Genomic DNA, 15661 nt, shown 5'->3' with positions numbered 1-15661 from the left:
TGTAAAGCAATCACATCTGTAGCAAGGGAGCCATCTTCACATAATCACCCAGCACAAAGAAAAAAAAAATCAAATTAAGATGAAGGGGGGGGGGGGAAAGGCGGTCTTGAGTTTACAGGTTGTGATGAATCTTTCTGTAAATATTGCTCCTCCTCCTCCAGCAGACCCATGGAGAAGAACTGCGTTATCCCAGCTCTATTAAAAAACAATCAGGGCTGTGAGTTGCACTTGAGAACACTGAAGTCATCTCTTCTGTGTTATTTCTGGTCACTTTCTGCAACCCCTGGGGGAAGTTTTTCCAAGCCACAAGTCAAAGCACTTGCAATGAAAAGACTTCAAAGCGGAGCGGTCCACCTCTGGAAGAGGTCTACAAGGTGGAAGCCTTGCCAGACTTTTTTTTGTTTTTTTAGGATACATAAACTAGATGTCTGCTATTGACATTTAGTGAACATTTGCTTTTGGGATATAAAATACAGAAAATACAGTTCACTTGGGACAGGCTTGGACTGACTGACTGATTTCATCAAACAAATCAGTACATTTATGTTAATGACAACGTTGTATCCCGGTAGATATATGAGTGATTCACTACCCCTCCAACAGGAGGGCTTTATGACAATAAATGAGTGAAATCTTGGAGACTTTGGGTGTCTTTGGGTTTTATTCTCGCATTGTGTGGACAGTGTTACACACACACACACTAATTGGCTGATTCATCATTTAATCAAAGTGGATAATTAACCAAACGAACAACCTTGAAGTGAGTACTATTGACAAAGTGTGAAGCCAGAGACTTAATAAGGCTTATTGGGTTACATACATGCCTGTCATGTGATCTATGTTAGAAGTGTACATAGCTTGTTTAAATAGGCTGGACCTGTTAAGTAACAAAGTAGCTCATAAAGATTATTAAACAAAGCAGATTTTATTCACACACACACACACACACATATATATATATAATTGATATGCTAGTAGAAATGGTGTTTATTAAGGTCAGGACTGTACACTCAGGTTTTACAGGTCCTGTCCAGGTGGAAAGGGTTCAGTTCAGAAATCATAGTGAGGCGAGGCCAGCCTGCAGCTCCTCTCTCCGTGTGGAGCAGGCCTAATGGCCGCCCGTTACGACATGACAGCTTCAACTTAATCCTCATTAAGCACTGTAACAATGCAGGAAGTAGCAGCAGCAGTCACGATTAGGCGGGCTCACTATTTGGCAGGAAATGACTCCTTTCAGCAGCTACGTCCAAGACACCTAGAGCGTCCCAAAAGTTTTCACTTCTCACTGTAACCTCCTCCTCCTTCGGTGGAGACAGTCACCCGGCGGCATCGGTGCACGAAGGAATAAAGGAGGAGAGAGGGGGTGGGTGTAGGTGTACTGGGATCAGATTGACTAGAAATCAGGTATTGAGAAAAGATGAGCTTTCGTACGGGGGTCTCCGATGAATGCCGGTATCTGCGTCAGGTTGCCTAACCTCATGTTCGTGGGTGGAAATTTCGTGCTTTTTCTGAACGCGGACAAAGGCAACTGCGCATCAAGTTAAAACTCATGCACACATTTAGCGCACAGAAGGAGTTATTTGATCATTTTCACATTAAACAAGTTATAAATTTGAAGTCAGGGCGCAGATGTTTGCTGTTCCTGTGAATTCATTTGTAAAAGCTTTGAAGGATTCATGATTCCCACCCTGCTGGCCTTTCTCCAACTTGCGTAAAAATCAATTTAAGCGTCTTTAAAGAGGAAAATGAGTCTACGGGCGTGCTGATCTGACATAACCACCTATAAGAAAGGGATCTATTAAACCAACTCAGCCTGACACCAATTAAGTGTTCATTCAATGTTTTAGGGGTTTCATTGGTGCTATAGGGTCCTCACCAGTTTACATTTTAAACTGCGCTGATGTTACACCATCTTTCTAACGTGTGAATGATTACTGTCTGTTCTCTAATCAGATTACGCAGACGAAGTTTGGCGTAATCACGGTGATAAAAATGTAATGGAGTCTCCACCGCGCGCGCGCATGTGTGTGTCTGTCTCCCTCTGTGGCAGGACTCTGCAGGCTGGCTGCTCACTGAACAGTGAAACCTTGTCTCCCTCTGCCCCCGGTGTGCCTTCATGTCCTACCTCACATGCATGCCTTACCTCAGCAGAGAAGACAGATGGCTGATTTTCAAAATAACTGCTCCAAATTCATCATCCCGAGTGAATGATGGGCTGTAGGTGTAAAGTGGTGGACGTGTAGCTTTTTAATTTTGTGTACTGAGGTTTGAGAATATGTTGTGGCACACATTTTCACTTTTCACATCTTCTGCAACTCATTCACCAAAATGAAGAGGTTTTAAAAGTGGACCCAGCTTTCACCACACCTGAAACACGAGACCTTTTGTTGGCTTTTTGTCTGAGCAGGTGATGGTCTTCACTTCCCTTGTGGTCCTGATGTCATTCACACTTTTCATGCGCTGCAAAGATATTATTAACACATACAGCGGTTATGTACAGCAGTAGGCTTAATGTGAAATGACTATTTTCTATTCACTGTTCTCACTCCTACATAAGGATGCATATACTGTAGTTTTTCACACCATAACCTTTTCTCCTTAAATTAATTCATGTCTGTCTTTTAAGCATGTCTTAACCTCCAGGTCACCTGTCACCCATCATGGTTAGGTTTATTGAACCTACTAAAGAAGTAAACTAGAAGATAGTACCTATTAAATTTATCTTCATACAGTGGGGTTGCAATTTTTCTATTAAAAGGTTTTCAGTTTGGGTGATTAAAACAGATAAATTCAATTAAAAAAATAAAACTATCCCAGCCTTTAGATGGTCAACCGGCTCCAGAAGATGGAAAAACTTGTGATTTCCACACACAAGTAAAAAAAAAAAAAAAAAAAGAAGAACAAATCCAAGTTGAATCATAGAGAAATAAACTCCAGCATGGTGGCTTTACAAACTCTTCTGGTTGATTTTCACTCATCCCCCCCGGCCCCTGCCCCATGGTTGTCCATGCTTCCCCAGGACTGGCCGTTAGGCCCACACCACAGCTCGGAAACCGCTGCATTAATCAAACATCATCTCAGGCGTTCATAAAACGTCAAACCCTTTTAGAAGACAGGCTGTATAATTAAAATCAGGTCTTGTGGTTGAACTTAACTTCTGTGTGGACTTGGAGAATTCTTTGCAAAACAGCTCTTTGACTTTACGTCACGCACAAAGTTTTGGGTTTCACATTTTTTGGTGCATTTTCCTCCACTACGATCCATCTGTACGCCAGGAAATTAAAAGGCGGACAGACATCACTGTGCAGCAACGCAGTGCAAGTGAAGACTGCTCTTAACACATTCAAGCGACTCGCATAAATCGATGCAGACTTCAAACTGACAAAACAACAGTGTTTTTTGGACATTTTTTAAAATAATGTACAAGAATTATGAAACCCAGTGGACGCACTGAACATGTGGACAAAATAATTCACTTACAGCACATCAGCCTGGTTTCCCACACAGTTCAATGTGATGTAATGCAGAGTGTGTGCTTCTACTGGAGAAGCTAAAACAGCTAAATCTTTGGTATGGCTCTGCAGGCATTATTTCACTCAATCATATGTGCTGAACACAGTTATCAGGCTTTCTCCTCGCTGCAGCGCCACACGTTGTTTCAGAGTGGATCCAAGTGTAGAAGCATATTCAGTGAAAACAAACAAATCATTCAACTTTAGAATCTTTATTCATAAAAAAAAGTTATACAAGTGTTAAAGTTAAGTCATGAAAATGACAACATGGCGAACAGAAATTAAACATTCCCTTTTATGACATGCTGTAAAATGGCAATAAAATAAATGGCAACCACACCGTACCAACCGAACGTCTTTGCTTTATCGCAATAATCACTATGCAGCTGACGAAACTCAGTAGTTGATTTTTAAAATACATTTGTAAAACTGTCTTAACTAATTAAATCTTTTCCTACTTTAGCATGAACTCAAAAATCATATCCTACATGCTATATAATAATATATCAAAACTATTATAAACTGTGTCGGCAAAAAACAAAAAAACCCTTAAATAAATAAATAATTTAAATATAGATACATAAAGACATCGTCTGGAAGAGATAAGTGAAACGGAAAACACTATAACTCTGAAAACGTTTGCAGGTTTCATTGTGAAACGGCACATGTGCAAAGAGGTAACAGTCGGTTCTATTTTAGTAGAAATGCTATTCTTATTACTGGTTTGTTGACCCGGGGAAAATGTGCACAGCATAGAGATATACACAGTGAGAGTGAAATGACAAAAATCTAAAGGGAAGCACAGTCAGGCTGCAAGACTGTAGTGTCAAAAGATGTCAGATTAGACTTTTTTTGTGACATCGCAGTCATATTTTACACTTTACATACAACTGGACGTTCAATAAGTTCTTATGTTTCCAAAATGCTCCGCTGGTTTGGCCGTTTCATACAACTTTAAACATTTGATCCTTTTCAGTTAGTAAGCCATATCAAACATATCATTGCATAACATTAACATAATTACACATAGTATGCTTTGTAATGCGTATCCAAATATATCCTGTGCTTTTAAAGAGACAAATACTGAACTCGTGCACAACGACAAACTAAACGCATCTGTCTGGCCACTGGTTCGACTTTAAAACGAACTCTTCAAAACCAAAAGCTTTATTTGACTTAATATAAGAACACATTCATGGTGGTTTGGAACAAAGCTTAAGAGACGAGCTGCGTCTGTCACGTTCGTGGAACAACGCAGGTGAATTTAAAAGAAAAGTTCAACAAAACTGCAGATCTTTTGTTTTTTGTTTCATACAGAAAGAAGCAGGTCAGGTGGTGGGCATCACAGGTGTGCTCAGTGCAGTCTGTTGCTCAGAAAAAAGCCACACACACTGTTTTTATACTAGCCTATGTTAGCAGCAACACACAGTACTCACTCACTTCCATTATTATTTGAGGTATTTAAAAGAACCCAATGTTTTCTGAAAACATTCAAAGTGACTCTGTTATGCTTTAATGGAGTTAAAAGCCTCGCAAAGTTACAAAGACCAACGTTAGTGTCAAACTGGAGTTATTCTCAATAACAGAACTTCCTGAAACGCCTGTTTACAGTCCAGGCTTTCTACCTCACTGTGTATAACACAATGCATGCATGCATGATGACTAGTGTGACACACCCACAGACAAAGATTAAAGAGCTGATTAAATCCAGATGCAGTCAGCTGTTATTCTGCATCCACTTCTGCTAACTTAAAAATGTATCAGGTGGTCTTCATACACTCTGAGAGTTACTGCAATGTCCCCACAACATGAGGAAAATCTCTATAAGCTTAGTGTTTGTATGCTGTGTGGCTAATGTGGCTAACAGTACTGTTGTTCTCTCCAACTCTCTTCATTCACATGTACTGCCTGTTCTAACACCCCAAACAAAACTCATTTACAGATCTTCACACAAACCCACCTCAGTACGACTAAAGCAAACTAGCCATCACTTTGAAACCATCTTTCCTCCCGTTGCTCTCTGCTGCTAAAATCGCTGTTCGATAAAAGTCACTGTTCACATTGGCTAAAAGCACGTCAGTGTTGTGGTTTCAGGTAAATTTCAGAAAGAAGGTAAAAGGCAGGCAAAGTCGGTAGGCAAAGGGCTTTTAAAACCGAGTGTTTCAGACAGTGGGTGAAAAGTGGCACCGCTGCAGTGTACAGTGTAAAAAATATGAATGTGTGAAAAACTATTCTAGTGAGTATGAGCCTATAAAGAACCACAACAGGGGCACTTTAACCCAGTCAAACCCAGCTGTGATGCCCCAGTGCCCCAAAAACGATGAAGGAAAGCACCAAATGGAAGTCTGCCAAATGACACAGTGCAGTGTGCCTCATTTTTCCCCTTAAATTCATTACTCCTCCTTTCTCTCTCACTCTTTTTTTTTTTTACCCTTTTATCAGCTGCTTCTACTTTCAGACACCCCAGTTTTCTTTAACCGTTTTGTCTGCAGCAGCTGCTCTGTCTCTCATTTTCTCCGTCACTGTGGCATCGAGTTCTCAGAGTAGGCTGCCCAGGCTGGTCGTGGGTCCATTCTGAGGCTGGAACTGCACAGGAGGGAGGCCGTCTGTCCACTGAAACACAAAACAGAGGTTCCTTTGAAAACCCAACCAGGGTGGAGTGACTCACTGTTTATAGTGTGACTGATTGATGATGTGCTCACACTGATGAGGTTGTGTTCAGGGAGGCTGCAGGCTGCGATGTGGTCCTGCAGGAGCTGCTGGGAGAAGTTCTGATGCATCTGCGCGGCCTCGTGGGCGTCCATGGTGTTTCCACAAGCCTTGTTCAAATCTGCTGGGAAAAGATTAATTGTGTATGCTGATGATTGTTAAATTATATTGGATCCAAACACCATTTCCAAACCTAGAATGCGCCGTATGTGTGCGTGTGTGTACTGTGATTAAATGATTTTTCACCCACTTGTTTTTCCCCAAGCTTCGTTCAGTTCTAATTCAGTTGTGGCTTCATTACTCTGTGATTTATTGATGCTATAACTGGCTGAGAAATGCATATCACTGCCCTTTCTGCAAGGGATCTTTCACCGTGAACCGAATACTGGTGCAAAATGATCAGCTGGAAATCAAAAAGCGCTTTTGTTATTCGAAGGGAGCGACAACTGTGCCAGGAAGGCGATGGTGTGTTCTTAGTATGTTCACTTGGCCAAAAATAACAATGTAGTTCAAAGAAACGTAACAGGTATTTTGTACTGTGCTGTAGCCGTGGAGCCATGGAGTTTATTTATCATGATCACATCATGAATTTTGACTAAAATAAACAAATTACTGTTAATTATCAACCACTGGGTTATCCATTACACCAAGCTAAAGCTGTCAAATAAGAGAATTCACAAATAAATACCATATTCATCAAAGTTACAATGTTCTGTTTTTTTCTTTTTGTTGTTGCTGAAAATAAGCTAACTAACTGTTAAGTATTATGGTGCTATAAGGGCGATGGGCTAGATAACAGGTGGCCCATCAACAGAGTACCGTGAAAAGTCTCGAGTCACCTCTCATTGCTTTATGTTTTCTTCTAGGGAGCCAGACGTTCTTGTAGTTTCATAAAGTGCTCTTGAGCAATAGTTGTTCAAGCTTTCTGAAGGTCTTTCAGAGCTCTTCTTTGGTCATTGGCTGCTTTTTCACTCACTTTTTAGGCCATTCCTTGTATCCGACCATTTTCAGGCTAATGTGTTTGTTTTGTTTGTTATGCCACTTAACACTGACCTTTGAATCACTCAAGGATAAAAAAAACAAAAAACAAAAATTTGGGATGAAGGGGATGGGGATGAGGGATGAACCAGTGTTGTGTATACACATAACAGAAAACTGCACAAAGAACCAATTTTAAACCGTATCTTTAGGCACCAAAGTGCCTTAAACAAACAAAAAAAAAACTCCGGTTCGACAGGCATAAGATATTTTTGCAATAACAAGGTGATTCTGAAAAAGCTGTTAGATAAAAACTTGGCATATCTCAACTTGGTGTGCAGTGTGTTCTTAAAAAAAGTTGAGGACACTGGACAAGTGGAGGAACAAGTTGCAAGACTAAAACTATCCACAGCAGATGAACAGAATCTGAAAGTAATATCCTTAAGAAGTAGGAAAGAATTCAGTAAAGACCTGAGAGATGCATCTGGATCTTCAGCTGATCCATCTACTGTTCAGTGAAGCCTCATCAGAAATGGTCTCAGTAGAAGGGGTGGCTGTCAAAAAGCCATTCTTAAGGAAGGGAAACAAGGAGGAAAGGCTGAGGCATGCCAAACTACACAAGAGCTGGACTGACAATCAGTGGCGAAGATTTTATGGAGAGATTTAAATTTTTATCGATTTGTGTGGATGAGGTGAGGAGAGAGGTACAACAGTGAGCGTTTACAGCCAGCTGTAAAACACGGTGGAGGCTCTGTCATGTTTGAGCTTCCTTTTCAGCCACTGGCATCGGGGATGTAGTCAAAATTGATGGAATTATGAATTCACCTGTACCATCAGATTCGGATACACCATGAAATAAAAGCACTAAACTGCCAAAGGCTTCATTTTTCAGCATGACGACGATCCCAAACACACTGCCGATAAAATAAAAGCATGCCTGGATATCAGTGGATATGGACTGGCTTCCCAAAAAACCCAGACATCAACAATATTGAAGCAGTGTGGGATCATCTTCACAGAGAACAGAACAAAATGCAGAAACATCCAAAGAAGAGCTTTGAATGTCCTTCAAGGAAGTTTAAAGAAATATTCCTGGAGACTACTTAAATAAATTACAAGAAAGCTGCCTAGACACTTCAGCCCGTGTTAATGATTAAAGATTGTCATACCAGATGTGGACTTTTAAGCTTGTTAGAAGTGTACAAACTCTGTTTTTGCCTTATATACTGTATCCCCATGTATATTTGTACATGTTTCAATAAACCACTGCATTCGTTTCCTATTTTCAGAGCAAAATATAATGAAATAAGAGGTGGCTTGAGAGTTTTGCACAGTCACATAGCAGCTCATGCTCAAACACTACTCACAGGACTGTGTAGTGTTCAAAAACAAAGTGATACATTTACACTGCTTGGCTGTACTGCACCGACTAATCAGAATAAAACCCCACTGCAGGTGGAAGAGGCTTGCAAACAGAAATGTTTGAGTTCACAAAGTTTATGGCTACATAGTCAGAAGTAACTATGGTCATAAAAATCATGAAAATATGTGAAGATATGAACTTGTCACTGATGTCAGCATAATGGTGACAAAAGCTCCATACCACACCTTTCTAATCTGGGAGTCGACCAATAGGATCCCTCCATGATCATGACTAAAATGATGAAACATGTGACAAAGCTATCACATCATTTCATGGAGTCCTTTCCTCATTTTGTGCGTACACAATTTATCAGCACAGAGAATCTCTGACTGTGTGACCCTGTGACTAATGTGCATGACAGTTATGCTCTGAAAATGGAAAGGGGCCCTCAAAATGACCATGACCTTTAGGGCAGTTTGGGTGAAGACCCATTGGGTAATCACTGTGTCATGACACTAGCTCATTGGTCCTTCAGTCTGATGAGCTAAACTTAATAATTAATTTGAAACATCATCTCTCATAATAACTTCTTTAAGGTTCACAACTGAATGTATTCTTCAGGTTGAACTACTCCAAACACAGCGCTTGTCTATTGCGACCCCTTCAGGCCAAATATTGTCACAATTTTGTTGTTTGTAATCTTAAGAGGGATTTTAGCTCATAAAACTCCTCTCGAGATTACAAACTATTTGGACCCATCTTAGGTAAATTAATTTTATCCCATAAACTGACCATAACACAAAAATTGAAGAAAGGCTCTGTGACAGCTGTACCTTTAAGAAGTGCCGAAGACCAGAGCTGCACAGACATGTCTGGGATCTTGCTTGCCAGCTGCATGGCAGGAACCACCATGTTGTTGCTTTCCTGGAAAAAAGAAATGAAGTCGCGATCACATCCGCAGTCCTAAAATAACTGTGCCAGAGCGTGCGTGGTCTAACGTGCAGAACATGCGGTGGTTTGCAGTCTCACCCTGTGGTTGCCTAGAACAAAGAAGATGTGGCCCAGTAGGACGAGCGAGCACGCCGTCAGCCTGTTTAGATCCTCTGCATTAGACATCTTCAGAGTCTCCCTTAGAAATCTCCTGTTGATATAAATTTTCACGATAATCTCCCTCATCCCAAACAACAAGGACAGAATATTAAAAAAGTATCTTACTTTGCCTCGTTGTAACGTCCCTGAAAGAAAGACAGGAGCCCTCTGATGTAAAACGCTGCAGCTCGAAGGCAATGAGAGCTGAAAAAGTCAGTTATTTTATTTTAAAACAATAAAAAAAATGCCAAAAAAGTAACAAATCTGCACGATGTGTTTGTCTATGCAGCCTCTATAGTTACCTGACAGGAAAGTTGTGATCAGGGTTAATCCTCTCTAAAAGGCTATACAGCTGTTAATTAAAAACAAACAAACAAAAAAAAAAAAAACACAAACACACGCACAAAAAAGGGAATTTAAACCAAAGGAGGCAAACATTTATTTTAAAAAAGGAAAAAAAGAATTTAAATGTTAGATAAAGCAGCAACTTTCAAACCTCTTGATGTCTGTTCCCTTCCCGAATGTAGACGCTTGCCAGGTTTGTCACAATGAACGTCCACAGTTCCTGATGTGTCGTCATCTAACAGAGGAAAGAGACACAGGGACTCACTGACAGCACAGAGCTATCTGAACACCACAGAGCCAAAAAATAATAATAAAATTACAGTCATTGCTGACAGACGGTCACTTTGTGTAAAAAAGTTAGCCGTGCATGAACTGATACAAACAGATGTTTGGTATCCTACCGGGTTTCCAGTATCTGGATAACCCGAAGAGTTCATGGCGAGTTCACAATGCACCTGGGACTTGGGATCTAAAAAGAAATGAAAGGACAAACAAATCCGGAGCTGATGGCGATGACGAAACTCACCTGCAGAGCTGCAGTGAACTGGGCTTCAGCATTGTCCATGCAGTTCACTGAGATACAGTACAGGCCCTGAGACACAAGAAGAGAAAACAGGTGTGAAAGCTTCATATTAAATGAGACAGTTGCAGTTTGTAAACAGTAAGCGAGCAGTTAGAGAGGCACTTGAACAGAACCATAAGCTATAGAACATCAACCACAAGTGCACACTTATGTGACACATTTCATTGGGATTTAACTGAAACCTTGAAAAAGCACAGATCTTAAATGGGAAGGTTGTACATGCACCAGGGACCAATGTAAATACTTCTGCTGAACTTCTTTTTATAGCATCAGTCTTCTGAAATGCACTGAATGTCATATTTTCCATAAAGCTTTGTATCATCAGTCATGTAAAAAAGAACGTACGCAGTTTCAAAGCTGACATTTTACATATCAGACGTAAAAAAAATAAAAGAACCATCTGGTCCTTAATCAGGTTCGTGATCAACAGCAAAGATGATGGAGTCAAAATCCAGAACCAGTGTGTGAAAAACTAAGTACACCTAATGATTCAATAGCTTGTAGAAGCACTTCTAGCAGTAATAACTTGAAGTGAACATTTTCTGTATGACTTCAATCTCTCGTGTTGCTTTGGAGGAATTTTAACCCACTCTTCTTCACAACGTTGCTTCATCTCGTGGAGGTTTGTGAGCATTCACTTATGCACAGCTCTCTTAAGGTCCCACCACAGACTTTCAGTCGGGTTAAAGTCTGGACTTTGACTCGGCCACTGTTGTAGGTTTCCTTGGGATCATTGTCCCACTGCATGACTCACTGTCAGCCAACCTTTATCTATGTGGCAGATGGCTTCACATCTGACTCTATAATACTTTGGTATACAGTTTTCTAATGTGCCAACTGAGGTCTGCAGTCTGAGATGTAGCTCTTGAGTGTTTCTGCAGTTTCTCTGAGCAGTACACGCTCTGACCTTGGGGTGAATAATCATCCTCAGTGTAGAATGAACTTCAGTGACTCACTTCCCAGACTGATGGGCAGCAAAAATTGTTCCTTTAACGTCACTGGTGATGTCCTTCCTTCTTCGTGCTGTGTTAAAACACACCTGAATGCTCCAGACCACGAAGCTACCAAAACCACTGCTTTCATAGAAGTGCTCACAGCTGCTGCTCATGTGCATTTTCTTTAACTGCAGACTTACCAGGAGTGTATGAAGCTGGGCTGCGTGGTTGGTAAACAGCCTGGGTGACTGCTGGCACAGCTGGCAAACCTGAGAAATCTGAACACAAACCATTGCAATCTTAAGCTACAACTGCAAACTGCTGAGAATCTCCAAAGTAAGTTAATGTCACAGAATCTATGCTTTTATCCAGAATCATTCATCTGACAACGTAAGGATAAAATCTCTACAGCTGGTGACTCACTTCTTGTAAAGCTGTGGCCTTGTGTCCAGTGACCAGCCGGCACATGATGATATGCTCCAGCAGGATGACTTGAAACGTGGACAGGATGGGACTGCTGTCCAGCACTTTGAGCACACAAATCGGAGGTGATTGATTAACACCATCATCAAGTAGGAAATAATACGCGAATGTACGCCATCAAACTTACTCTTCAGCTTCTCCAGCTGCATGAGCGCCTTGTCTGTGTACTTCTGTGCTTTCTCCAAGTATCCCGCCTGCATGGAGTGCATCACAGTCACCTTTTCAGACAAAAACAAACAAGCGATATTACACAAAACGTTATCTGCTTTTGCACTATACTTTCAGAGTCTTTCGCAAGCTGTGTGTCAGCAACAGCGTCTCACCAGATACACAAGCACACACATGTGCTCCTTGGGCAGCCAGTGGAAAAGGGCTGCTGGATTAGTGGGAAGGATCTCATCGTCGTGGAGAGTGGAGATGGTCTGGATGCACTGCTGCAGCTGCTTCAGACAGGGCTTCACGCTCTTTACCTGAATCCGACACGTGCACAGACACTTTGAAGGTTACAGTCGGTCATTTAAAAGAAAACATAAAATTGAATACTCTTTTTATACAGTGATTAGTGTGTAAATATGCCTTCCAACAAATGTATGCATTCTCATAACTTGAGAATTAATCCATTAAAAATAAGTAGGAGCAGGCACCAGTGAGTAGAAGCTGACATGTTACCCTTTAATCTTAAATACAGTGGGCCTTTCACCAAATCCAGTTTTATGTATGTGGCTAGAGACCAGCCGCATAAGTAGGACACCAAAGGTCAGGGAGAAGAGAAGTCGTAGCCGTTCCTGTGACGTGGAAGCAAATCGTGCCTGCACTTCCAGACTCCAGATATGAAGAATCATAAATGTGTTTTCTCGTCAGAGAAGGGCCCCCGTCACCGAAGAAGTGAAAGCGTGAAGGAAAGAGATAACCCACCGACATCTAGATAAAACCTCCTCAACACCTGAAGCCTCATCTATGAACTGAAGTCAGGGCTCTAACACACAAAAAACGCACACAAGCATCTTATCTCCAGGTAGCTGACAATAAGACGGCTAAACAACATCAGCAGCTGGTTATAAGCTAACATTATTGCCAGGCTCGAGTGTCCTGAAAATTCCACTTTTCCTGTGATAAACTGATTACACTCTCTCTCACCACATGAGGGTTTATTCCCCAAACATCAGAGCCCAGCAATGTTAGACCCACTTTAACGAAAGTTTCACCAATGCTGGCTAACAACAGCAAATAGAGCAGCGTTTACTGGCAGAAAAGTTCAGCATATCCTCAACAACTCATCACAGTAATGCTGTTATCGAACAGAACTGAGCTTCACTGACTCAACAGCCAATATCCTTTTACAAAGCTTCACAGCCTCCAATACACTAAATAGATGTGGACACATATTGATATCTGAGGTAAACAGCGGACAGACAGCCTACACTGATTACAGATGAGCGGAGGTGAGAGTTGTTTGCCCTACAGCGGCCACTGTCGCTGGAATTATGCATTTGAATTGGGATGGATAAGAAGACAGAACTTAGTTATCCGCAATCTACTGACATCTAGTGGTGAGATTTTACACACTGCAGCTTTAACTTTGCTCTGAGCATCATTTTAGCATAATGTAAAAGCATACAGATTTATATTTGATATCTGGCACAAGTTATGGGGTTAAAAAAAACTTGATTTAAAATAGATGTTTCTTACATTTTTGTGAAACTTCAACAATAACGTATCTATTTAGAGCCAGTAATGAACCACGGGAATACCTGTCCAGCATCCAGGTAGTGTGTAACCTGCAATACCAGGAAGAAAACTCTCAGCGACTCCTTCTGAATGGGGTTTCCCTGCCAGTTCTCCACAATGGTCCCACATAGTGTCAGCAGCGGGTGGACCTCGCTCAGCTTCCTCTCCATCAGCAGTAGCTACAGGGCCACAAACACACATTAAGAAGCTGCATAATCAGAAAACAACACAAGTTAACACATCGAGCGCTTTTAGTTAGAGGAGAATGATTTAAGCTTACCATTCCTTTGCTTAACAAGAAGAGGGCTCTGTGGGAAAATGAAAGAACAAACTTAACGTGAGTCAATGCATGACCACGGATGAATCACTTATCTCACTCGGAAAACAGAAATCTGACCAGTTTACCTCGTGTATTCTGATCCCATGACTCTTGCGTACTCTGCTCCGACTCCTAATAGGTCACAGGCAGACACCAAATCTTTCTCCAGTGCGTGCAGTTGCTGAAGGAGACAGAACAACATTGCGCTCATACATCAGCCACGCTTCAAATTAACATAACGGGCACGAGTAGGTTTGTAATGTTGAGATGTTTCTTACTGCCAGCTGAAAAAGCAGCCTGCAGTGCCAGTAGGGAGTTTGCTGGGAGATCTGGATGGCCTTCCGCAGCACCGGCTTTGCAGAGTCCACCAAGTTCTTGGAGAAAGAAGCAAATAAGTAATTGAAAGAATCTGAATTCATTTTCTCTTGAATTTAAGTCACAATCTAATTGGAATCAGAATCAGCTTTATTGATCAACTATGTGTACACGCACAAAGAATTAAGCTCCAGTTATTTCTTTGCTCTCAGTGTACAGAACAGAGTAGACAAGAGAGGATGCTGACATGACATCAACATGGCACACAGACAGTTATGTATACACAAACACACATGCATGAGAGCATGCATTTTATTCATTCAGATTATTGGCCAGAGGTTTTTCAGGTTGTTATCTCTGAGTTCTGAACACAAGGCTTGCACGTGACTCAGGTGTGCTCAGCGGTACAGCAGTGAGTATGACGTCACTGCGAGCAAAACCCAATAAAATAAACAAATGCACCTCTGCAAAAGTTTGTCCAAGCATTGTTTTTTTTTTACAAACAGGGAAGATGATGATAACATGGATGTACATACCTGTTGACAGTAAAACTCGGAGAGAATACTCGCTGCCTCAAACTTGACATCTTCAAACTGAGAGATCTGATAGGTGTTGTTAAAGATGCAACCTACAATGTGAAAACTCACCTGGTTTTAAGGAGATGCTTAAGTGGCACAACTTAAAAAAAACAAAAACAGGTTGCATGGGTTTTAATACTGCACATGAAAAAGGATATCTGCTGTGATATGAACCACTAAGGAAGAAAAAAAAAGGAAACAGATCATCAGTGAGAGCACGGTGGACCCTGGGTGGTGCAGTGAAAACGGTGGTGGTGTTTCTAGTACTGATCATCAGTGCTGCTCACCGCTTTCTCCAGGTGACTCTGGGCCAGCTCGCTGTTCTTTGTGTGGCGGTACAGCACCGAGCCCAGCTGGAGGTGAGTCCGGGCCTCGACCCTCGGGGGCGGCTTGAATTGAAACACTGCTTGCAGACAGTGGACGCAGAGTCGGATCTTTGGAGGACTCGACGTGCGGAAATGTTCGGCAAAGCCCAGCAGAGCCAGATACCAAGGCTCCGGGGCCTCTGTGCTCGCTGCCATCCCAAGTCGTCCGGGGATAAAAACAACAATTTACCGTTGGGACAAGGTCCCCAGCTTCAGCTTGCCCCAGCTGCGCGTTCCACCTCTGTCATTTGCATGAATCGGAGTAATAGCGCCAGGGAGCTAGTCCGAAGAAAAACGACTTCCGGTTATAGCTTTTCAAATATGGACACACCAAACAAGAACATATTTAGTATGTTGTA

General features: G+C 41.6%; 1 protein-coding gene across 1 annotated transcript; it reads right to left on the bottom strand.

Annotated features, from left to right (window-relative positions):
- Positions 1–3708: 3708 nt before the first annotated feature.
- Positions 3709–15595, bottom strand: mau2 (MAU2 sister chromatid cohesion factor). Its single transcript, XM_040021913.1, has 19 exons — positions 15225–15595; positions 15096–15113; positions 14896–14961; positions 14323–14418; positions 14131–14225; positions 14006–14033; positions 13749–13904; positions 12321–12467; positions 12125–12215; positions 11938–12041; positions 11715–11792; positions 10523–10588; positions 10148–10231; positions 9954–10003; positions 9778–9855; positions 9592–9703; positions 9396–9486; positions 6215–6342; positions 3709–6125 (listed from the first exon to the last, which is right to left on the bottom strand). Exons 1-19 carry the CDS (start codon positions 15456–15458, stop codon positions 6051–6053), a joined length of 1797 nt encoding a protein of 598 aa, XP_039877847.1. The 5' UTR covers positions 15459–15595; the 3' UTR covers positions 3709–6050.
- Between the last annotated feature and the right edge of the window lie 66 nt (positions 15596–15661).

Source organism: Simochromis diagramma, unplaced genomic scaffold, assembly GCF_900408965.1.
Source record: "Simochromis diagramma unplaced genomic scaffold, fSimDia1.1 OVJJ01000205.1, whole genome shotgun sequence".
Classification (NCBI taxonomy): Eukaryota; Metazoa; Chordata; class Actinopteri; order Cichliformes; family Cichlidae; genus Simochromis; species Simochromis diagramma.
Note: the sequence above shows the minus strand (reverse complement) of the source record. Positions and strands in the feature narration are given on the sequence as shown.